The 25,596-nt window shown below is 36.2% G+C and overlaps 1 protein-coding gene across 1 annotated transcript; it reads left to right on the forward strand.

Annotated features, from left to right (window-relative positions):
- The first annotated feature begins 3,590 nt into the window (after positions 1 to 3,590).
- LOC308705046 (beta-1,4-galactosyltransferase 3) lies at positions 3,591 to 23,018 on the forward strand. Its single transcript, XM_081389868.1, has 7 exons — positions 3,591 to 3,774; positions 12,744 to 13,822; positions 14,355 to 14,590; positions 15,854 to 16,041; positions 16,485 to 16,607; positions 18,140 to 18,244; positions 19,146 to 23,018. Exons 2-7 carry the CDS (start codon positions 13,564 to 13,566, stop codon positions 19,309 to 19,311), a joined length of 1,077 nt encoding a protein of 358 aa, XP_081245994.1. The 5' UTR covers positions 3,591 to 3,774; positions 12,744 to 13,563; the 3' UTR covers positions 19,312 to 23,018.
- The last annotated feature ends 2,578 nt before the right edge of the window (positions 23,019 to 25,596 follow it).

Here is a 25,596-nt window from a genome sequence, read left to right on the forward strand (position 1 = left end):
GTAAAATTACATTTATTTTTGACAGTGTAATTAAGATTACATATAATCAGTTACTATCCAGCACTATAAACCACTGTTATTTTGGTGTCATTCAGATACTATCATAGTTTTTGTTAATATTTTGAATTAGTTTTTATTTTTATATTTTCCATTGTAATTTTAGTTTAATTTAATTTTAGTTTAAAATTAAAATGTTTACTATAGTTTTTTTTTTTTTTTTCGTTTCAGGTTTTACATCAGGTTAAGCTAAATGAAGTTTAAATAAATAGCTGAAATAAAATACGTTTTAGGTTTTTAATATTTTATTTCAGCAACAAATTTTTTTTTTAAATGGTTTTAGTTTCAGTTAACTGTAATAGCCCTTATATAAACATATAAAACACCTGAGGTTTCTAAGAAATAACGTTGTCCTGAGATTGCAAGTAGCTAAACCTCAATTTCAAACCAAACCTCTTTCATAATTTCCTTATGTTGAATCGCAAGTATTGCATTACTGTCTTTCTCCACAAGATTGAGTTTGGTAATAAATAAAACATGCACTGACCTTCTCAATATTATGAAAAAAAAAAAAAAAAACTTTTATGCTTTGCCGTTCTCTTATTATTGTGAATGGCTGCCACTTGAAGGCTAAGCCAGTGTTTCCCAGCCCTGCTCCTGGATGCACACTAGAGGATGACACGGGAGTGGATTTTCACTCCTGTCCCGTCCCACTCCCATAGAAAGAAATCTTGTCCCGTCCCACTCCCAGACCAAAGTTTTAAAAACAATCCCATCCCATCCCGCTCCTGGTAAATTGACTCCCACTCCCATCCCGCTCCTGTTTAAACTGACTCCCGCTCCTGTACCGCTCCCATATATTTTTTTCTTCAATTAGTGTTTAGTTAATACATAATTTGATTTAATCTGCTCTCCATACTGTTTTAGACCAGCTGCTGAGCCCGTTTCTAGATTTTCTCCAGAAAATGTAAGACAGCAAATAAAAGAAAAACAGTACATAGTTCACACCATGTCTACAATAGTTTAATAAACCCAAACAGCACATAAAGCTGCCTTTTTCTCATTTATTGTTGAGTAAACAATACATTTATAGTTTACATTTATAGTTTTTTTTAATTACATGTTAACGATTTTCATCAATTATGCTCTTGCATAATGAGTCCAATTATGGGTATAAATTCAATAAATATTATTCCTGTCAATAGAAATCTGATGTAAATCTATGAGAATCTATCAATATTTCTCAAAATCTGCACATTTTTGAGCTAAAGCCCTGAGGGACGTTATTTTGTGTATCGCTGTCATGACGACAGCACGGGAGGTTTTTTTGTGAATGAAAGCGGCTGACGCGCATAATTCATATTAAAGGTATCGACGCATTTTTTTCATTTCATAACTCCTGACACAAATTAAGAAATAACTGTCACTATAAGTTTCTCAGAATACAATAGTGGTCAAATACTGAAACTTGAGTATTATATCTTTTTAATGATGTAGCCTATAGTTTGTCAATGTATAACATTAAATCTGATAGTAACTTTGAACTAAATAAATAAAATAAAAAAAACGCTTCAGTGCGCCGACGCACTGGTGAGGCTTAACAGGTTAAAAGGAAACTACAAAATGGTGCATTTACTTTTTTTTTTTTTTTGTCGTCTTTGCTATTGGTTGATTCCCGCTCCCGTCTGCTCCCGTTAACCATTTATCCTGTACCGTCCAAATCCCGTGATTAATAGCAAAGATGACTCCCATCCTGCAGGAATCCCACGGGAATCCCGTGACCCGTGGGATTCCCGAAAAAATGTCAGCCTCTAATGCACACCAGCAGTGCATATTTTGGATGTCTCTCTTATCTGACCCATTTATTTCTGACCTTGGAGTCTCTAACAAGCTGATTCAGGTGTGAAGAGTTGGAAAATGTGTAGTGTTGGTGTGCCTCCAGGAACAGGGTTGGGAAACACTGGGTTAATCAACAATGCATTGTTTTGCACATTCATGTTTGTTTTGGTCACAACAGTGGCCCGCACGAAGCTACCTGAACAAACTCTAAATTTCAGGGTAGGTTTAGTGTTGACAAATCCAGATAAATCCAACCGGATTAACATCAGGTTTAGCGGTCTCACAAAGCTGGGTATAAACGTTCTCTGTCAACTCAGGTTTGATCCAGAGTTTGCGATTAACTCTGAAGCGCGTGCACCTGGCCTGTACCATGATGATAGTTGAACAAACTCAGGGTTACAGGATTAGTTTAGAGTTGACAAAACCAAACCAGTCCAACCAGGCTTTGTTGGTATCATGATGCTGATCATCAACTATCAACTCAGGCTTTGATCCTGAGTTTAGGTGTGACATCAGTAGCGAACAGCCAATCACACGCATGTATAATGTTTATATTAATTTAAAAGCACAGTTTAATATTTCTTATCAGTTAATAGGCTATAATAGGCTAATTATATTAATATTTTAAAAGTTATTATAATTCATATAATATAAATATAATAAAAAATTAGCATAGAGACAAAATTAGAGATTTTGTCTCTAAAGTTTTTCCACTATAAACTGCTTTATTTTGGAGCGAGAGATCCCGGGGAAGTGGCTTTATTGCATCAGATGTCACTTTGCTCACAGCTGACTGGCCCAGTTTTGGTCTGCGATCTCTTAACCAAGAATAAAACCTGCTCAGGAGCAGGTTAGCTGTGTCAGTAAGTTACCATGGCGACGAATCCTGCTAAAAACCAATCCACATTCTTGAGCCTGAAAAAACAGACTTTGCTCAAACTTATCTTGAACTTACCTGGGTAGCAACTGAAACCAGCTTTGTGAAACAGGCCACAGATTCAACAGGCCTGAGCAGTTTTGGAACAGAGATGCAAAAGATTATCTCTTGCCACCGCCTGTGCCCCTAACAAAGCTCTGCCCTATAAGGTCATCTAAAAATCATCTAAAATTGTATTTTAATTAGCCTATTGGAATTTATTTGTAGTGACTAAGGCTCAGTGCTGTCACACTTCATTTATAACTTTGTTTGCTACTGCGTTTATCAGTAGGCCTAAATATCTTATCTAAATTGCATGAGGGAAAATAATGATGACAGCATAGTCATTTATGAATGGTGGGTGGCTGATGTCATAACATAGGTTGAGTAACACTATCAGTTTAGCCAATTAGAAATGAGCTACAGGAAAGAAATTACAATAATACATGATCATCCTGAGGTGACAGCAGAAGTTGGAAGATTATGTTAAAAAAGTTAGGATTTACAAGACAAGAGTTAATAAGCCTAAAATTGACTGCCTGGCTTTTCTAGTTTTATACATCTTCCAAGTAAATCTATTAATTATTACAATATATTCACACACTTTTAAAATATCCATGTTCTTTATTAGTGTTGCAAACCACAGTAAATTAGGTTGAGGAACTATTGTAGCTATGATTATGGACGAATAGATTGTAGCTATTTGAAACAGACGAATGTCATATCAAGGTTAATGACAAACGGCACTAAAACACAGAGGGTGTGGTAAAATGTGTGTTAGCACATAAAACGTGTTTCAACCCTCACTACGCAAAAAGAGAAGTGCTCTAGTGTGCGCGCACTATACGCTCACAACTGCACAGCATAGCAGCGTGAGCGCGCATCACTTCCTGTACAAGTGTGCATGCTGGGCGCTTTCAACTCCGACTGGACAACCGTCGGAGTCGACGAAGTCAGACAAATAGACAGGAGGAACGGAATATCTAGGGGAATACTCCACCAAACTGTCCGAGTTTAACCCGGTAAGTTCTAAAGTCTCGTATCAAGGTCTTTTTTTCCTCGTTTGGGCTTTGTTAAAGTGTAATTTCCTCACCTTTTGGAGGGTTAGTGAGTAACGTTATGTGAGAAGCCCCAGTTGTGCTAGCCTGCTGTAGCTAACCTCACAGCATCGTTTCCTCTCAAGTTGAGGTCTAAAAAAAAAACCATGTTTATGTGGAAACGACTTTTTTGCGTTTTACAGGCGCCCTGATAACACCTACAGCATCAGCCTCAGCGGCTATAGTGTGTCATTATATCCAGCTGTGACTGTTAATTTAAACACAATTATCACGACGCACCACTGTCACATATTCAATATTTACCTTGATACATATCCATGTTTATTAGAGATCGACAGCTACAGATTATTAGATTACCGCTTAGATTTTTAAATAAGTTCCACTTTTATCAAAACTTGCATAACGATCAATAAACTATATAAACATTATATAATTATCTTTTTTGTTGTTGTTATTGATGCATGTGCTTTACAATAAGGTTCCTGATCTAACAAGAGCTAACAATAAACAGTTGTATTTTAATTTTAATTAACGTTAACAACGATTAATACTGTATCAAATGTTAGTGTATGCATTATCCAATGTTAACTAATGGGAACTTATTCTAAATTGTTACCCAATATGATTACTTTACCTATGAATACTTTTGTTGTTTTGCTTTTCACTTTTGGTGTTTTTTGTGTGTGTGTGTGTGTGTTTTAGAAACCCACCAAATGGTGCAATTATTGGTAGGCCCGATACAACAAAACCTAAAGAACAGCAGAAATAAAACAATATATATATTTTTAATTATCTAAAAAATTATAGTCTAATCAGATTATGAGTGTTACTATATTTATAATATAAGCCAAATCTCAGATTTGTTTAGTACTATTGAAATGGTTCAGTTTCAAGTCTGATATTTGGTTTCTCATGACATGATTGCGCAAGATAGTATCACCCTACTTAAAGTAGATCAATTTGCATTTCAGGTCAGGGAACCGTTAACACTTTATAAGAAGATAGTCATCTGTTTTGTTTTGTGTGTATTATTTGTAAAAAAAAAAACCTGTTCTGGACAGTTTAGCCTGTATCTGCCTGTATCTCTTATAACCTTTTGCCATGCAAATTCATAGTATTTGGCAATGTAGAAAGGTTTTGCCTAAATCATTTGTTGGAAGTTTGCCTTTGGAGGAACGGTTTAGGTAAATATCACAGTCAGTGAGTAGATTTAATTTGTCTGTTTTAAATATTTCTTGTAAGGCATCATGAGGAATGAAATGTATTTTAGAGCTTTGAACTTCTTTTGAGGAAGAGGTGATTTATACCGTGATAAGGAGGCTTAAGAATTCATGATATCTGTGCTCCTTTGTAGGAGATTCATGAACTGCTTAAGGACCAGACAGAATTGTTAGAAAGAAAGCCCTGTGTGATTTGTTAATTTAGAAAATATTATTATTTCTGTATCATCATTTCACCAGGTAGGAATGTGTGGTTGTTATTCTCTGGTGAAAGCTGTTGTCTAGTCCTGTTTTACTTATTGCACACTGCAGCTATTCCTGATAATACATTTCTCTGCTTTGTTTTGAAACCATGACTTTTCTAATGGGTTGCCGTTTTTAGTCCCCCTGGATCTTATTGCTTGGTTACAGATCCAAGCAGCAGGTTGTTCTGCTTGCTCTCTGGGCTTTGCTCTCCCTGTAGCTTTGTGGCGTATAAGGCACAAAGCAGGAACGGCGAAATCCAAAATGGGTCAGTGAAATATGTCTAGCTTTAAATCAGCAGTCTCATTTTAAACCATCATGGTCAAAGAAATTATATCTGTTGAGCGTTAATTGATCATTTCTACTTTATACATTGGCATTACAGAGGAGTCTGGATGTTTGCTTGCTCGCTCTATAATAACGTTCTAACTTTTGGAAATAGTACAAGGTGTTAGGTTTTGAAAAGGTCTTGAAGATCTTGATCTGAACTCTTGTCAGTCGCAGTTCTTTTGTAACATGGGAATTCATCAACCAGAATGCATTTTAGTTGGCCCCAGTAGAGTTTGGTTTTGTGTACTTGTACACCATGTGCAGAGCTGTATTGTGATTTATTTTCATTTTTTATGGTGCTTGCTTGTTCAATTACTAGATCATCAGATCCAGGTTTACTGAGTCACCGGAATGTTTTCTACCAAGGCTTTTCAGCGTGTTTCCTTCGCAGACAGTATATGGACATTAGGAAGGCAAGGCATCAAGCCATGTCGACATTCAACGTTTGCGCAACATTCTGCCTATAAAGATGAAGGCTTTTTAGATAAAAAAGCAACTGGTGATCATAGTTTCTAGTTTGTTGTAAATGGACCTCTTATTTTCACTTTCATGCGTTGATAAATTCCAGTTGATTCCCGTCATTGTTTCCATGTGAGACATTGAAAGCAGCTTTAGTAAGCCGAGTAATATAGCTGAGGGAAAATATTTCCTGGTACTCTTGCTGTGGGCACAAACCAAATCCTCTAGCACTGCAAATGATTGTCTGCGTCACCATTGACTATTCCCGCTGCCCTCCCGGATCAGGAAATTGATATTTTTTTCCTTGATTCGTTTGAACCCATAGCTTACACAAACAACTCTGATGTTGTATGTTGTTTATTTTTAAGGAAGATCCTTTTTTCTGTTGCATCAAGTCTGTCTGGATTCGGCATGCTTGGCTCTTACTTTCCCTTCAGGTTATGTGCAGAGATGTTATATAAATGCTCCGGATTTGACCGAGTTAAAGTTGTGACAGCCAAATGCCATAGTCCTTAAAGAGTGACCTTTTTCCCTTTAGTTGTTCTGATGTACTTTGAGCTCAGGCCTGTTTTTACACATGAAATTGTGGAACCATTTGTGCCCAGCTGTCATTTTATATTATATTAATTTAAGTTTTTTTCTTTTTTTTTTTAATCGTACTTTTGGATCTAGAATTTGATTGGGAAGTGCCACGTACATTTGATGTTCAGGGATTTCCATCTGTTTTTTTTTATGCAAATATTTCAGGATATTGCATTTAACGTTCTGGATGGAAGCACCAAGATGCAAATTTCCACAAAGTGCTGAAGACTTTCCCCCTAAACCCTAACGTGACATTATTTCAAATAACAAGCACAAATCAAAAAAAGAAAGGTATGAGATCATATAAGATGAAAACACTGCATGGGTCTTCATACAGTCAAATGAAATGGGAATGGCTTTAGGGCAGTGGTGGATGAAGTACCTGAAAATGTAATAAATTAGACATAAATAAAAAAATATATATCTATAAATTAAACAGACTTGTACATTAGGTGCCAACTTCTTGATTCTGTAATCAAATTACAGTATTATAATTTTTTTTTTTTTTTTTACAAAAAATGTTTTAAAAAAATATTAATAAAAAGAAAGTAAACACTGTAACCAACAGGGCACTTAGTAATCTGGTAAGTTTGTGCACACTGAACCATATTAAAAAAATAAATTAAAACAAGGTAGCACTAATTTTACTTACAGCACAGTAAAAATGCCATGAATATGTCATAGTGGGCAACTGAATATAGCGCAGCATGGTTTAAATCAAGGGTTTTAAAGTTTGTCAATCGTGCATCATTTCTTACTAGTTACAGGATAAACATGAATGAACATCTGAAGTAAGGTATCTTGAAAGATACAATGCAACTTACTGAAACGTATCATATCTCATGTAATCGATCAATCAGTGTTTGAGCATTACAGCATTACATTTACCTCAGGCAAGTTGGTTTGCTAAATATATGCACTGACTACATTAGCTTATATATTCATTATATTTTACTTAAACTGTTAGTGAAGCTTGATTATTTAAAGCTCCAGTATGCGACTTTGGTATTTGACCACAAGAGGGCGCAGTTTCCAACAATAACAAAGGCGAAGCTTGATGACGCTATGAAGGAGGTGACGATGGGAGATGTCGTTTTTAATGCGTTTTCACCATCTAGCGATATATCTACATGGAATTAATGAATCATGATCACGGATGAGGTAATTTATTTGTTTTTGTATTACCTGTATGTCTGATCGTATTATTTTATGTCATCATAATTAATGAACTGCAAGGAACGTGAAATGTTATGCTATATTATCCCGTTACAACATACAGCTAACGTTATTTGTCAAATGATTTGTTTGGTTAATGTTGTGCAGTTTTACGTTTTTATGGTTAATGCCGTGTTGTTTAACGTGTTCAAACCAATATCTAAAAGTAAATTTGAACGAACATTTGCAAGTAATGACTAAATATATTTTTTTAACATCATATCCGATTGTATTTAATTGTACTGCCATAATCTCGGTCACCACACGTGATAAAAAGCCTTAACAAAGTACAAAGAGCAATATAGCTTTGTTTATAAGTGCTATTATTGACAGTTGCATTACTTACCTGTCTATCACTCGCGAGAGCAGAGTCTCGGTCAAGTCCAAGATTGTCGCGCAGCTCTCTCCATCTCGAAAACGCCTGGCCGATATTTATCCGGGTTTTATTCCTCCGTTTGTCACACAGTCTGCGTGTATCAGAATATGGACGCTTTCGTTTTGTTGGCACTTCAATACTCGCCAAAGAGTTCGTGATCCATAACAGCTCTATAACCACCACTTCCGCATTTGACCATGTGATATTCCGGTGTGGTGGGTCATATTTTTTATTTTTTTATTTTTTTATTCTTTGTCAGACGTCTTTATTGTTTATTGTGATAAGAAAAAAAACCTCAATAAAGTTGTTGTAAAAAAATAATAATCTGGTGTGGTGGGATATCCTATCACATGGTCCACACCGGGAAAAAAAGGATAGAGCGGACATTGCGTCACTGAGGCGCGACATTTCTTTTCCGGGACGGTCAGTTATTTAAAATCGGAATTTCTCTGAAATAAAAAATCTTTGGAGACTTTTGAGATATTGTAAGTACACAACTGGAGGAAATATATCACACTGTGCAAGTTATTTTCGGAAATTTTATTACAAAATTCCTACATATTGGAGCTTTAATGTATGTTTAAATAAATCTGTCATTAAAATAACAGTCATTGTGTAAATGATTATTTCAATCACGAATTGAAGTAAAAACATAATTTTATAATTAGATTTAGAAATGACTGCAAAAACTGCCTTATATGCAGTTTACGTGTTTGGATACAATTTGTTGATTAGTGTTGAGTATTGTATCTAAAAATAAATATCAATTGAATTTAGGCTAATAGTTTGGGCTCTGTTGTTAACCTTTAATATTATAGTAATGAGCAAATAAGGGTGACTGGAAAAACAAGCACCTGAACAAATTTGCTGAGCATTGGATGTCTGTTCTTGTATGTTTCCATGTGTTCGTGACATATGTTTTAAAGGCATAGTTTGTTGTTTTAAGACTTTTGTGACACAATCTGCCTTTTGTAGACATGTTTGAAAAGTACTGCCAACCAGGCACTGTGAAGTTACATACTGGTATTGGGTTGTGCTACATTGTTTTTGTACGCTCTGTAGCTTACTGTACAGATGGTGTGTATTTGACTGATCTTCAAGGCTTTAGCGGGACATGCTTTGCTATACATGGACAGATGTTGGTGAATTGGCTGATAGGTTGACTGTTGACCTTTTGTGACAATGAAGCAGGAGAGCGAGGGATTGTTTTCTCTAAGATTTGATTGACAGCAGGCTGCAGGATTCAGGGAATCCAACCCTCTACTCAAAATCCTTTAGACTATTCTTACCGTTTTCATAATCTAACACATGGAATCCAGATGCTCGGTATAGCTCCAGCCAACGTTTCATTTGTCTCGCTGACTTGGCTAAGAATTTTTATGGTTTGAAGCCTCTCAACTTTTATTCACTCCTCCTTTCGCTTATAATACTTGCTCTCTTTTCGAACTTGTAGTATTATGCTTAGTAATAATCAGGGAATGTTTCTAAACAGATTGTTAATGCTCATAAAAGGGAATTTTCCTGTATTTATATTTATATGTAAAAATCAATCCTCCATATGTATTGATTTATGTAGGTATTGCTGATATGATAAAGAGAGCAGGTTAGCCAATGACTGATTCAATGCATGTATCTTGTTTGATACAGTGAAATTTAATTGAATTCAAATATAATACATTTAATTTGCTACAGTAAAATTATACAAAATATATAAATATTTATAATGTACATTTAATTTAAAATAAAAATATGGTTATATACATGAACTAATATATAAGATTACCCTATATGTATGAAATTATTTTGCACAATTCACAATATATGTAAACAGAAAACATGCAGTTTCCAATGGCAAGTCTGTTGCTAGATTTTAGAACAACAGACATTAAAAAGAATGTCCACTTGTTAATTACACACAGTTATTAGCTGATGGTAATATAGTCTTGTTAGATGCTAGCGCAGATGCTATCTCGTTATTCAGTCAAGCCGGAGTATTGGTGCCTCATATAAACCTCATGCAGTTCTTCACTTTTCTCTGTGCTGTTATGCTGAGAAAAGCCACACGAGTCGCCATGGGCTGCGCAGCAGGAAAGATCTCTCAGCATGTTTATGTTAATGCACTTTATGTTTACCCATTCATCTGCCCATTATACTGTGTTTGTTAGTGGTCTATGTAGTGTATATAAAAATAATTTTAAAGCCCTTGGGCATGGTACATTGTGCATGACTTGTATAGATGCATGGCTTGCTGCTGTGTGAGGGGAGTGAAAGGAAGAAGATAAAAGATTGTGTGTCTTGGCTTGTGAAGATGGAGTTAGTCATGTCACTGCTGTCGATTTGAAGCCAGAATGGAAGGTCTGTGCGACATGTTTCGGCAAGAAAAGCACACAATATTCTCTTTCCATCTTCTTTATTCCATTTTAATATTGGTTATCTGTCCATCTTTCTTCCCATCTCCATTAGTTCATTAGTAAGACTGTTACTTTGTTCCAGTCCAGAAGCTACAGACCTGTTGTTACGCTTGACTACACTTCCCAGAAAGCTTTTTGGTTTTCTTGAGTGCCTCTAGGTTATTAAATTATTATTTTTGGTATCATTAATGCTACAAAGATTATGAAATTTCTTGAGTTGGGTTCAAATATGGTCATCTTGCCATATTGTTTCAGAGCATCACTTGAAGGTTATACGCTGATGTTTAAAGCAATATTCTGGTTATTTTCAATTTAATGTGTGTGTCCCACATCTGGCATACTGTCAATTACTACAGACAAAAATATGCAGTTTAAAAATGAATTTGGAAACCTGTTTAGTAGAATGTCTAGTACCAAGAAATCATATTTTGTGATTCATATTGATTTGAATATGGTGAGAAAAGGATGCCAATAAAACTTGAATCAGTATCATGAATCCTTCGCTGAAAGATTAGCGGTTACTGAGTCAACATAATGAATCTCACTTACTGAACTGAAAATTATTATTATTTTAGTAATGCTAATCTAGATATTAAGCATCTTTTGTGTACTTTAATGTTCATTAACTCATATCAAAATCTCCTTTTGACAATGTGTAGTTAGTTACAGATATAATGGTTGGTTTGGGTGAGGTTGAGGCAGAATGTGTGTTAGTCAGCAGCACAGAGTCAAACCTCGTGCTCTCTGACTATATTTACCATAGTGGAATGATGTAATTTACTGTATCTCTTCCAGCCTTCTATTGCTTCACTCTTTAGCTTCCTCTCCTTGATCTTCGTTCATAACATAGAGATGTATAAACCATCTCTCATTCTTCCTGAAAGCACTGAACCCTTACCAAAAGTGTGAGAAGGAACAGCTGAAGATGACATTAGTAAGAGAGACGACTCTTCTCCTCACATCGTCGCCTCATTTTCCCCTCGTGCCAATCCATTAATCCCTGCGCCATTCCCCAGATTAGGATTATCGGCCTGTGAGTGTTGGTTTTAATGAGCTGTAATTGATTTGTAAGCACAGATCCACCAGACTGTGTCAGGAAGATTAAATGAAGCTTGTTTGAAGCCCCAGGTCTCTTTTTTTGCCCCCCTCCAATGTGTGATCCTGGTAGTGGTGGGACAGAACTCCCAGCAGGGGTGTGTGGATTTCAGGACCGATCTTACAGAGTTCCTGCTGAGAGTGTTTGCCCTCTTCCCCTTGGACAAGGCCAGTGTCTGGGAAGTCAGCCATGACCAAGTGCAGGCTTTATTCTTCTAAACACATTTTAGAGGAGTGGAGGGAGGAGCGACACAAGCTGGTAGTGTTTGCTCTCCAACAGTTGTACATAGGGTCCAAAATGTACTTTTTGCCACACCTGCAAATGAGGTGTGAGGTGGAAATGTTCTAACTATAAACATTTCATACTAGCCTTGAAACCATTTTTCCTGTTTTATTAATAATACCAATAATATTACTTTTATATTATTCATATTATATAAACTACAGTTGAAAAGTTTGGCGTCAGTGAGATTTGTTTTTGAGAGTTTGTTCTTTAAGGCTGTATTTATTTGAGCAAATATACAGTCAAAAACAGTAATATTGTGAAATATTATTACAATTTAAAATAACTGCTATTTTAATATATTTTATTTTTTCTGTTATGGTAAAGCTGAATTTTCAGCAACAAAAAACACCAGTTTACATGGAAACTGGAAACCATGTTTTTTCCCCTGTTGTTTCATGTCTTTACTATATATTTTTTTATTTTATTAAATTGACTGCATTATTGTTGAATGAAAGTATCTTTTGAAAGGTAGTGTATATTTTCTATCCTTATGACAGCGGTGTGTATTCTTTGCATGTAAATTGCAAAAAAATATTTCATTGTGTCACTATTCATTAAAACTGCATTTTCACAAAAATGTTAAGACCCCTCTTAAGTTTTGTACCCTTATCATCCAGAAGCATGAGTGAGTTAGTATTGAGGCAAATAAACAATTTTAACATATTGTAAAGCCTCTGTTTTAGGTCACTTCTCATGTCTTCCTCTTTGTTTTTCAGACACCGACTCCTGTCATTGGACCAGCTGGCGTTGGACGGGGTGTTGGACCCTCCCCCTGCACAGCGACAGAATGAGACAATAGCTGGGGGTGTTGGACATCATCCCTCCCCCCTCCTCTTTGTTTCCCCCTCCTACATATCCAAGACACATATACACACTCACTATCTTACACCAACACACTACAAAACAGTACCCTGGACCTCTCTGGCTCCCATGCTTTACTTTGTAGGGGCCATGAGACTTTTACAGGACTGCTGCTGTTGTTGAGAACCCTTTGGGAACAAAACAATCAATTTCCTTCCAGCAAGCAGGCACATCCTTCCAGATCCTACGGCTTTGGTGGAGCTTGACGGAAGCTCAGCAGATCATTGAATCATGAAAACACCAGAGGACCACTGGGAGTTTCCCTTTGGAGTTGTACATTAATAGGCTAAAGACTGCCAGTGAGCAAAGCAAATCTAATTCAACCTGCAGCAGGTCTGAACGTCTGTTTGAAGAAATGATACCTCTCCTCATCCACCACATCTGAAGTGCCTTGTATTCCATCCAACTGTTGTTTACCTCTACTCCACATATCTGATCCAGTCTTTAAGATTCATTTGTTTACATTTCCAGGCCTTATAGCTTTCCAAGACATATCTGTTTTTTTGTTTGTTTCTGTTTGCGTGCATAAGAGTTACACTCTGAAGTATCTGAGATACGAGGAATGAGACCACCGTAGAGTTCAGTTACTCAAACTTATCAAAACCTAAACTCACTCAGACTGTTCATCTGACTCTCAAACGTGGTGCAGCACTTCCACTGTACGGATCTGTCACCATGTACACGCTGCAGTCCAAATGGCGTTACCTGATCATGTTCTTGGGTGTCCAGTTAGTGGTCATGGCTCTTCTCTCAAGAGAGGGCTACCAGAAAAGAGTGTCATATTTTTTCCGGATTTTCCGGAAGCCTGATCCTACAACGGGACATGCCGTCGTTGCACGCAACCACACGGATGTGTATGCCAACCTCTCCTTTTTTGGCCCTCCTGTTAGTAAAGAGGACATGCCCTACTGCCCGAAGCAGTCTCCTCTGATTGGTGAGTTCAGTAGTGTGTTATCAAGTTTCTGATCTCTCTATTGTGAATGCATCATATCAGTGTGTTAGTTGTAATAAATAGCCTGGTAGCTTCCTCCCAGTATAACTGAGATTTATTACACCCAAAATTGATATAAAAAATATATTAGTAATATAAATATACGCACTATTTCATTTATTTTATTTATTCTATTTTATTTATTTTCCTTTTTTTTTGTAATTGAGGGGAAAATTCAATAAATGTATAAATAAATTAAGAAAAATAAAGTATTTCTGAATTCAAAAATTCAATGGTCAAAAGAGATGGAATCCCTAAAAATAATAAAAATAGAACATGGATAGCATGGAAAATCTAGGTTTAGTCAACTTTTACAGTCTACTAACTTTGGGCTCAGTATAAACAATGTAATGTAAATATGTAAATCTACTATAACGTGTTTCCTAATTTTTTTTTTTTTTTTTTTTTTTTTTTAGAACTTATTAAAAGTCTTTTAAGTCAATACATCCTGTTCACACTCTTTTCTTATGTTCAGGTGGACCTATTCATGTCACTTTCCCGTCTGGGCTTACACTTGCCGAGATTGAGAGTAAGAATCCTCATGTTGTCCGTGGGGGGCGCTACAGGCCACCAAACTGTGAGGCACGCCATCGCACTGCAGTAATCATTCCCCACAGAAATAGGGAGCACCACCTCAAGTTCCTCCTCTACTACCTGCATCCCTTCCTACAGCGACAGCAGCTCAACTATGGCATCTATATCATTCACCAGGTGCGCCTGCAGTCTGTTATTGTTGTCATTTTATTTGGTGATGCAGAAATCGCTTAAATTTAAATGTTCCCCCCAAAAATACTGCTCATAAATATTCCAAATCTAGTTCCATGACCAGCAAGAAATAGTTAGTCTATGGGTCATTGTGTCACTTTCAGCATTACATAGTCTCTCAGTGAAATGACAGCACACATTGCAATGACGGGACCGATACGACAATGAAATTAAAAACCTTCAGGCCTCATAGCTAAGTGGCTAATGGTACATTTCCCAGAAATTGTCAATCAAACCCTTTTGAAAAATGTTTGATCTCTTCTGTTGTATCTTTTATTTTGATTCCCTCACATCAACAAAGCTCAGACTATCGTTCTTACATTAAACCCTAATTTAAGCCGTACATTATTTGGTTACCAAAGTGTTCATTTTACCGTGTTCTCACAGTTTCACGTGGTGTATAAAATGTATTTGTTGCTTGGTTACATATCAGATATGCAGCTATACAACTCAACTGCCTCCTGCTTTTTCCTGCCAGAGCCTGTTGTAATCACTTTATCGTGTTATATCTGTCAATCTAGATGCAAACCTGTACAACTCACTCTGACAGGTCAATCGCTGGTCGTCTTTTGCTCTCCCCTTGCTGATCTCCCATTTTAGTGAACAACGATCCTAATACAACAGTGTGCCAGATTCAGAGCTTCGATATTTATTATTGTGGGTTTCCTAGGTTAATACAGTTTTATGTAGGATTATAGACGTACAGCATGAAACGTTTGCAGAGTTTTGAATAGAATTGTTTTTGCTCCTGACCTGAGAGGCTCGACAAGATTGAAATCCCATTTGTGCTAGTTGAGTTGAACTTTTATTTGGTCACATGTTTTGTGCTGTTGTACTAAAAAAGACTTAAAAAAAGAAAAGAAAAAAGAAATGAATACTTCTATTCAGAAGGATGCTTTCAACTGATCAAAAGTGACAGAAGACTTTTACACTGTTACAAAAAAAATGTATTTCAAATAATACTGTTTATAGACTAAAACAGTGGATTACTATCAGAAGAAAATCATCTCCTTTCATATGCGTCTCTGACTTTGATATTCCCATCTCTTATCAAGAGGGCAAGGATTAGACCATAATCCTCAATCTCGTCTCTGAAAATCCTGACCACATTATAGATTCAGTCCATATTTATGAGTATAAATCTATGCACTGCTGAGTCTGTATATCTTGTCATTATAAATTGTCATAACAATGACACTCTGTGTGTAGGCTGGTAATTACACCTTTAACCGAGCAAAGTTGATGAACGTGGGATTTCGTGAGGCCATGAGGGAGGAGGATTGGGACTGCCTCTTCTTTCATGACGTGGACCTTATTCCCGAGGACGACCGTAACACCTACGCCTGCGACGCTCACCCAAAACACGCCGCCATTGCCATGGACAAATTTGGATACAAGTCAGTGTTCAGCTCTGCATTTCATTTGACTTAATTTGTTTTAGTTTTCTACTTCAACACCAACACATATATATTTATGTACATGTATATGATTTACTATCAGATCAATTTACAATACATGTATTTGTGGAATAAATAAGAATTTGTGGAATAAAATTACTCTTTACCATTTTATGTTCGCTAAAAATGGTATAATATTTAAATAATAAAAAATATATAATATATTTTATTGGATTCCCACACAAAATGTATATTTTAAAAGTAGCAAAAATAAATGATAATAAAAGACTTTCGAACAACAAAAATGTGAAAAATCCCTGTAATAATAAAATGCCTATAGTTGAATAAACACTCATAACACATGAACTAATATGTCACTGTACTAAACTGAATAAATACATTTATAGTATTTTTGTGCATTTTTCCTTCCTGTTACCACTCAGACTGCCTTATAAGATGTATTTTGGAGGAGTGTCGGCTCTGACCCCTGATCAATACCTCAAGATGAATGGTTTCCCAAACAATTACTGGGGCTGGGGTGGTGAGGACGACGACATTGGTATCCGGTGAGTGAGCGAGTGTGTTTATTTGCTGGGGTGGGTTGAGTGTGTGCACGGATGCTTTGTGTGTGTGTGCATTAATGAAGAGGTTTGCATGGGAGATCTGTCCTTGTGATGCAGCTGGCCATGAACCACCTGTCTTTTGCTAGCTTTGTCAAGTTCAAAGCTAGAGTGTCAACATCTGAGGGTGTGTTACTGTGCTTTATAGGGATGGATTGTGTGTTCTGATGTTTTATTAAGTTATAGCCAGAGTCATGTCTCACCAGCTCAGCCACAAAGGATCAAATATTGTTATGCTATACATTTTAAAATCAGTTTAAATACAAAGAAATTCATGATATATCGCTATAGCATCGACAACACAATGTGTGCATCCACGGTAGTCACATTGCACGATCGCAGGATGTGCCATGTCAAGTTATAGGAATCGTAGTTTATCCAGGATCAGTACCGACCAGTCCCCTTGGTTTGGAACGCTTGAGATTTCCGGATTAATTGCAAAGTTTAACCATCACAGAGTGAAAGTTTTTACGTGTTTACACTTGTTTTTAAGTCCTGTCAGTTTAAACATTCAAGTGAGTTTAAAGCATTCAAGGACAAGAAGATGCAAAACTCAATTCGGAACACTCTCCCTGTTTTCTGTGTGCACACAGAGCCATGCAAAAACCAATTTTTTTTGTGCCTGAACAGATACTATTATTTGCAAAATTGTCAAAATGCCTGTCTCGGCAAAAATCCTCATTGCTTTTGTCTTAAGTGAACGTAAGACCTATTTAAGTCATCTGGTGAATTTTTTTATATTGCAGTATATAGTGCAAAAAAACTAAATATGTCAGTTTTATCCAATATCGCGCAGCCCTAAAAGTCATATAACTGTAGTTTTTAACTCGAAAAAGCAACATCTGTCAAGACAGACTTAGAATGGTGGCTTGAAAAAAAGTTTAAAAAGTTTTAAAGTTTGAAGATGTATATGTTTTAAATGCCACTTATAGAATTTTAGTTCATATACATTACTGTTTAAAAATTTGTTGTCACTAAGATTTGTTTTTGTTCACAAAGTCTCTTCACCAAGGGTATATTTATTCTATTTATTTGTTCAAAATACAGTAAAAATTGTGAAATAGTGTTACAATTTAAAGTACTGTTTTCTATTTTAACATTTTAAAATGTAATTTATTCCTGTGAAATTTTCAGCATCATTACGCTAGTCATGAGTGTCACATGATCCTTCAGAAATCATTCTAATATGCTGATTTGCTGCTCAAGAAACATTTCTAATTATTATGTTGAACAAATTTGTGCAGCGTAATATTTTGGGGGAACCTGTGATAAATTTTGTCAGGATTAAAAAGAATAGCATTTGTTTGAAATGGAATTCTTTACCTGTGTTGAAGTTCTTTGAATAAAATTCAGTAAATTCCTCTTCCTGCCATTCTGATTCAAATTCCAAATACAGCTTCCTGAGGGTGTGGGCCACTCAGTCCTGAGTGTCTCCGTCTGTTTTTTTGCACACTATCTAACATTCTTCATCTTCTCAGGGTCTCACTCGGAGGAATGCTGATCAGTCGTCCGTCTCTAAAAGTGGGTCGATATAAGATGATCAAACACAAGCATGACAAAGGCAATGAAGTGAATCCCAAAAGGTAGAATCGCTTTACAAGCATCTAATAAAAGCCCTAACTTTGACAAGATGTGTTTTAACATCGTTCCGTAGTGCATTAACATTCTAAAGGTGCGGTCACGTTAGCGAAATTTCACAGTCAAAAAAGCTTCATTGTCTGTCATTAATAATGTGATATGACACACAGCTCACACAGAAGTAATTTTCTAACCAAGCAGCTTTCTATTGGTCAGTGTGGAGCAATCTTTTTTTTGGAAAAATTTCGCCCTCACGTGAAATTCCCATTGGCATGGATTCCTATTGAAATGACTGCATTTGCCCACAAAATTCACCAAACAATAGTCACACGGCTGTAATTCCATTACAGATTTGCGTAAAACTTTTGCGATATTTTTTTTTTATTTCGAATAATGACCATGTCACACTATGAATTGCAATTAAAACTATTGCGAAATTATGGCGTTTCCATTAACCTATGTTATGCGTCTAAAACATAATTTTTTTCCTCTTGCGATAAGTCATTTAAGTCATAAATCAAGTCAACAGATGTTGGTAGGTTTATGTGTATCCCAGCCAGTGCACTAGCCATTATTTTTAATCGAAGAAGACGTAGGCGTGTTATTCAAGCATTAATGGCAAGGAAAGCCCCTTGTACTTGGGAGTGGCCACATCTCCCTCCTATCTGCTTCAAGGTCTTCTTTTGTTGTTTAGAATCCAGTATTCCTGTGATACTTTTGTTTTTTATGAGTTTAGTAAATAACTCTGTCTCATCTTCTGTCCAAACATACCGCTTCATCTTTAAAGAATGATCGACTCTGACGTACGCCCAATGGAAACGTGACTGCACCTTAAAACATTTCCCTTTAAAATGATGAAATCATCTCCTTGTACTTCCTCTGATTAAGATGTTTGCTCTCATGCAGGTTTAACATGTTGGCTAAGACCCGGCACACATGGAAAAATGACGGTATGAATACGGTGGAGTATGAGATCGTGTCCCGGGATTATCAACCTCTTTTCACCAACATCACGGTCAACATAGGCACCGAGGCAGGGCTGCACCCGCCCAATAAAAAGACTGCTTCTTAGCATGCTCCCAGCATTCTTGTGGATCCCCGAGGCACAAGTCTTAGCGCCAATGCCGCTCTGTCTGCAGACCACTCGCCCACATGCACATGACCAGTGAATCCACGGGACATCATGCCTTTACTGCACCACAGACTTTTCTTCTGTAATGGTGGTTCCATCTAGTGGTCACATGATCCTCTCCTTCTCCCCCTCCCTCCCTCCCTCCCTCCCTCCCTCCCTCCAAAGTTTAACATTTTGATCCTGTGCTCTCTGGTTCACTTTATAAGTCAGGATGCTGCAGAAACTTCATCAACTGGTCCACATATTGACCACTTCGCAGAATCGTTATTGGACCACTCTGCAGGAAGGATGTGTTTCCTGACGGACAGACTGTTCAAACATCCTCTGTGCCCATGGGCACCATTTAAAAACCTCTTTTGCCTTAGAATCAAGCTGCACTCTCTCTTTAGATTTCTTTCATGACGACTGAAACATCGATTCGGCCTCCCGTAGTAGGGTGAGGCCGACTCTTACGGAAGGGTAAAAAATTTTTTTTGCCATGTGAAACAGTGAAGCAGGCCGATGTACTGCTTAAGCAACGCTGTTTTCTGCACTACTCTGTGAGTCTGGTGCATTTCCTGTTCAGTAAATTAGTACTTTTGGTTATGTACTGTATTGTTATCCTGACAAATGGAGTGATATTTTGTTATATATCTTCCTTTTCGGGTAACTCGCTCAGAACTGGCCTCTTTGGTAGTAATAACCACTCTACATATACTGATGTTCTCCTTTTGCCTTTGGTTGTCTTAGTAAAAACGTTGGCTTTAATAATCAACGCGCTGCCTCTCATTTTCATGAATTACTCCACACATTGTATTTTATCCTTTTTTTATGATTGGCTGGCTGTGTGCGGTGTTGTCATTTGCTTTGGATTAGTAATAGTGCTGTTGAATGTAGCCGTATCTCTTCTTGGTCATCACGTTGACTCTGTTCGGGTTGGCTTCGTAAAGAGTTGCTGCTTTGAGTCCAACATTTACAACATTTTTGCCTAGAATCCTTAGAAAGACATTCAGTTTCATTTAAGTGTAAATTATTCGTAAAACCATTCTTGCGTAAATTGTCCCATTGAATAAAATGCCCTAATATTTGTAAAAAACATTCTAATGTAAATTGGTGTAATCAATTAATCGAAATGCGTTAACTTTAAAACCATTATGTAAATTGTTGGATTGAATTGAATGCGTTAACGTTTGTAAAACCATTTTTACATAAAACTGTTATGTTGATTTAACTTAAAGTGATGAAACCTGTTGCCTTAAAATTATCAAGTAAATAAACTTCACGCGTAATTAATTTTTTTCACATAACTTATTTTTTTTTCAATTATGCATGGTTTATTTACTTCAGAATTTTAAGGCAACGGGTTTCCTCACTCTTTTTAAGTTGTCAACTGATCACTTTTTACAGTAAAATTGTCCCTTGAATCAAATGCACTAACTTTTGTAAAACCATTCTTAAGTAAACTGGATGAAATTAAACGCGCAAATCTCCTTAGCTATTCTTGCGTAAATTTGTAAAACCATTCTTGCGTAAATTGGTGCAACAAATCAAATGCGCCAACAATCATGAAATCAATGTAAATTTTTGCATTAAATTAAGTTAAAATTCATAAACCATTCTTAAGAAAATTGTTACATTGAATTTAATGCGTGAATGTCCTTAACCATTCTTTGTTAAATGATTGCATTCAGTCAAATGCGTCAATATTTGTTAAACCATTCTTACGTAAATTGTTGCATTTCAAATTTAATACACAAATGTTTGTAAAACCATTTTTACATAAATAGTTGCAGTGAATCATATGTGCTTTCAATCATAGAACCATTCCTATGTAAACTATCCCCTTAAATTCCATGTGCCAGTGTTCACAAAACATTCAATGCAACCGAACAATTGACACATTGGTTGTTCTACTTGTTCATGAATGAGACCCGTTATTGGCTAAATCTGACGAAGAAAAAAGTTAATTCTTGCTTACTGACACGAATGACAAAATACACTTTAAATTGTTTTTGTATGTTTCACCTTTAAAGATGCAACTGCAAAACTGTTTATTAATTTAGGAAAATATCACTATTAAAAATGAGTCTAAATCCTGGCCTTCAATGGCTAATGTAAACCTTATTTTTGCCATGCCTTGTCTCGTTTCTGTCTAACCTCTAAACGTCTTCTGCATTAAGTGTCACGGTGACACGGACTCTGTGATGGTCCAGTCGTTTCAAACTTATCTGTGCATGTGTCGCAAGTAAATGAAGGCATACTTGCATTTCAAATTTATGTTTGTGAGACAGAGAACTTGATCATACGTTGTTTTCCGATTGCTGCTGTTCTCTGTGGGAATGTGAAAGGTGGAGGTATCGCTCCCCTCTTTACTAATTTGTATGCTGTTGGGAGCTTGTGATGGGGCATTTGAAAAAATATGTTGTTGGGTCATTGAAAGAAGTCATTAAGGCAGAGATACCAAAAATTCATATCTTTTTTTTTTTTTTTGAAAGCATGTTTTTTTTTTTTTTTTTTTTATTGCTTAACAGAACTATTCTTTCTTTTTTTTCTTTTTTTTTACAATTACAAAATGTTAAAGTGGTCATTAATGGTCAGGTTAATTAAATCTGTCCCTTACCCAAGTCTGTTGGCTCACATAGAATATCACCTGAGTGTAATGACTGTAAACATTTGAGTTATTTTGGGATGTAATGGGTGGCCCGAGATGTGTATTCTTCACATTGAGAATTTATATTTGATAATTGTTCAGATCACCATCATAGAAGGTACTTTGAAAAATCCATGAATTGCATAGTTTGATTTCTACAGATGACAGGCTGCACACTACTCAGGTGGGGTGATGGATTAGATGTTTCTAAATGTGCCTTACTGGGCATCAGTTTTCTCCAGTTCTTCAGTGGGCAGTGCTCTGAAAACGTTTGGGGTATATGTTTCTCTTTAAGAAGTCTGCACACTACTCAGCGGCCTTATGATGATTTAATAAAATGTTAATGTACTAAATGGCTCATGTGTTTTGTGACTGGTGTGTTTTAGAAATTTGTGCAATTAAGGGTCTATTTGATTTGTTTTTTTTAATGGCAATTTTAAACTGCTGCCAAAACTTTACAACCCTTCATTAAAAAGAATACCGTTGCTTGATAATCTTTAGGGAATTTTTTTTTCCCCCTCAAATTAATTTAATATTGGGTAAATGTAAGGCTCATACTTCACCCTGGATAGTCAGTAAATATTGGGTTAACCTTATTTGCATATTTATGAGGTCAGAAGCATTGATTGGACAAGTACTACGTGATGTTTTAACCACTTGTGATTGTGGAAATGTTGCCACAGATCCAATCTGAAAAGTTTTTCTAATTTCCACTGACAGCTTTGTGAATGCAATGTATATCGTAATTGCAGTTTTCAATTTTTCATCAATTGAGTAACTGTAAAATACCTTTTCATTCATTCTGTTACTGTCTGGATCAGCTCAGATACTTATTTAGTACACACAACCCTTACATATGTATATACACTGTCTATTTTATATTTGTATTGTGTATCATATATTTTTATTATTCGTGTCTTGTCGCTGTCATTCTGTCTGTGCTGTGGAAGCTTCTGTCATCAAGACAAATTCCACATACCAGTAAACGTACTTGGCAATAAAGCTAATTCTGATTTACTATCATTGAATTGTATTATGCATAAGTAATATATCTGCCACTTAACATATCATTGGTCATTAAAAAACCCTTATTGGTTGACCACTATAAACATATATTGAACCTTATTGTAAAGTTTAACCATTTAACATGAACAAGAACTAGCAAACAATAGCATTTATTCTTAAACTCAGCATTAAATAAAAAAAATTCAGCCTATTTTGTAAATGTATGTTATTATGAGAGATTCATCCTTCCTTCATTCAATTTTGTCCTTGTAATATTTAAAGGAGCTGTATGTAGGATTGTGGCCAAAACTGGTACTGCAATCACTTTAAAAATACTGTAGAGAGGTGTATCCCCTCCCCCTCCCCCCTGACTCGAGGTTGCCAGATAAGCTGCAGGATTCAGCAGAAACGTAGGCTGCTTCAATGGTCATACAGGTCAACTTGCAGCATGTGTAACTTATAGGGTTGCCAACTTCAGAAAAGGAAAATACAGGACAATCGTGGTTATTTATAGGAAAATGAGGGACACTCAAAACTGTTCATCATTTCAGTGTCTGCAGTTAAATATGTGTTTAAAAGGTTATCAGACATGAACACATTTGTATTGCTTTACCTATTTATGTATTTAATTCATACATAAAATACAAAAAGTCATACATAAAAAAAATCACATTACAAACAAATCATCATTCAAAATAGCAGCATTTATCTAAAATAGAAAGCTTTTTAACATTATATAGGCTTACAGTTCAAAAGTTTGGGAGATTATTTTTTTGGAAAAAAAATTTAAAGAAAGTATTTGCCTACTTTTATTCAGCAAGGATGCATTACATTAATCAAAAGTGACAGTAAAGACATTTATAATGTTACAAAAGCTTTCTATTTACTTTCTAAGGCTTTTTTTTTTACATTAATAATAATCAGAAATGTTTTTTGAGCATATTATTCCTTCAGGTAGATTACATGTTTTCTTGCGTGGCTGGATGTTAGACTCATGGCATGAACAATAATCACGTTGTTTGCATTCGCCAAAATTGTTTTGCCGAAATCAAAACGTGGACAGTAAAAGGTTATTACCGTTAGCGCGAGACGAGTCCGGCTTGAAGCGGAAGCAACCAGACAGCAGAGGATTATGTTCGCAAATCAAACAATGATTTGTCTAAAAACAGTGATTAAAAAAAACTGTGATTGGATGATGACAGGTGTCGGTGATCATTCTCAAGTGTCGTGGTCAGCACTGCTGCTGTTGCTATTGTATCAGTCAGTGGTTAGATCAGCTTGTCAAAAAACCGGACATGGGAGGTCACGCACGGGACAAATATATTAGGCCCAAAATACGGGACGTCCCACCTAATTCAGGACAGTTGGCAACCCTAGTAACTTAGTCCACGATATACTGTACGTGAAGAACGAATGCCGAATCTTTTTTTTTTCTGAGGTAAAGTTAGGCTTCTGTCTTGTTTTCCTCAGCGTCTCCGCATAATGACAGAGAAACGGGCTCCATAATGCATTGCTAATACGTCCATGTGAGCTAATGTTACGTTACTTTGCACGAACATGCATAACTTTGTTCGACTGTCATGAATATATGAAATGTCCATTGACATCAAGTACAAGTTAGCCAAGCATAGATGAATCTTACCTGTCCAGGAGAAAATTAGCAACGTCGTGTCTGTGTTCAAATTCTTCTCCGTTTTCAGCCGTCTCCATCTTTCAAAAGCATCTCCAATACAAATTCTGTTTTTATTTCGGACTTTGTCACGACGAATTTCTGAATTATAACGAGGTCTTTTTGATTTAGTAACGTTAGACATTTTTGTCCGACTAAAGTTAGGGTAGGTAAGAGCAGAGCTGGCAACCCGGATCCCGAAACACTACTGACTTCGTGATTGGTAGATAGGTGGAGGGAGGCGCTCAGGCCAAAACACAAGATGACAACATCAACATCAGTTGAGGGCTGCAAGTCCACTTTTTAAATGACAATATCCTAGCCATACTACTGTTGTCAGTGATATAAGTATTTGAAATGAACATGATTTCTTAATGTCTGGTGACACATCAGGGCCATTTTATGATTAATTGAAATAGATTTCTTACATACAGCTCCTTTAAACAAATTAAGGATTAATCTACTCTTAAACCCAGCCGCTTCACAATCAACAGCAAACTCACATTTATTTTTAAATTACAACACCCACATCTCAAAATACAATCAACAACTGATGAATACAACCAGGACCCCATCCTATTTTTTTTTCTTTGATAATTGTCACAATGTCTCATTATTAACTAACATTAATAAAGATTGAGTGCTGTAAAAAAATATATTGCTCATAGTTAAGAGCACGTAAGCTAACGTATTGACGTAAATTAACAAATGAGACCTCATTGTAAAGTTACCCATATTTTAAAGAATGTTTTTTTATTGTTTTTGTCCATACAGTTGAAGTCAGTGGTGCACAATACAACACTGGAGTCTCTGGAACCCATCTTTCAAAATATCTTCTTGTGTGTTTCACAGAAGTTTGGGATGACACAATGTTCATTTTTGAACATCAATTTAAAACCGAATAATCAGACATTAACACAGC

This window comes from Scardinius erythrophthalmus (genome assembly GCF_964197995.2).
Source record: "Scardinius erythrophthalmus genome assembly, chromosome: 16".
NCBI lineage: Eukaryota > Metazoa > Chordata > Actinopteri > Cypriniformes > Leuciscidae > Scardinius > Scardinius erythrophthalmus.

Bases quoted from the DNA above. Each gene is read 5' to 3' on its own strand.
- LOC308705046 (XM_081389868.1), top strand. From the start codon at position 13,564: ATGTACACGCTGCAGTCCAAATGGCGTTACCTGATCATGTTCTTGGGT. The intron at 14,591-15,853 runs GTGCGCCTGCAG...CTCTGTGTGTAG, and splicing joins GCATCTATATCATTCACCAG to GCTGGTAATTACACCTTTAA. The intron at 16,608-18,139 runs GTGAGTGAGCGA...TCATCTTCTCAG, and splicing joins GACGACGACATTGGTATCCG to GGTCTCACTCGGAGGAATGC.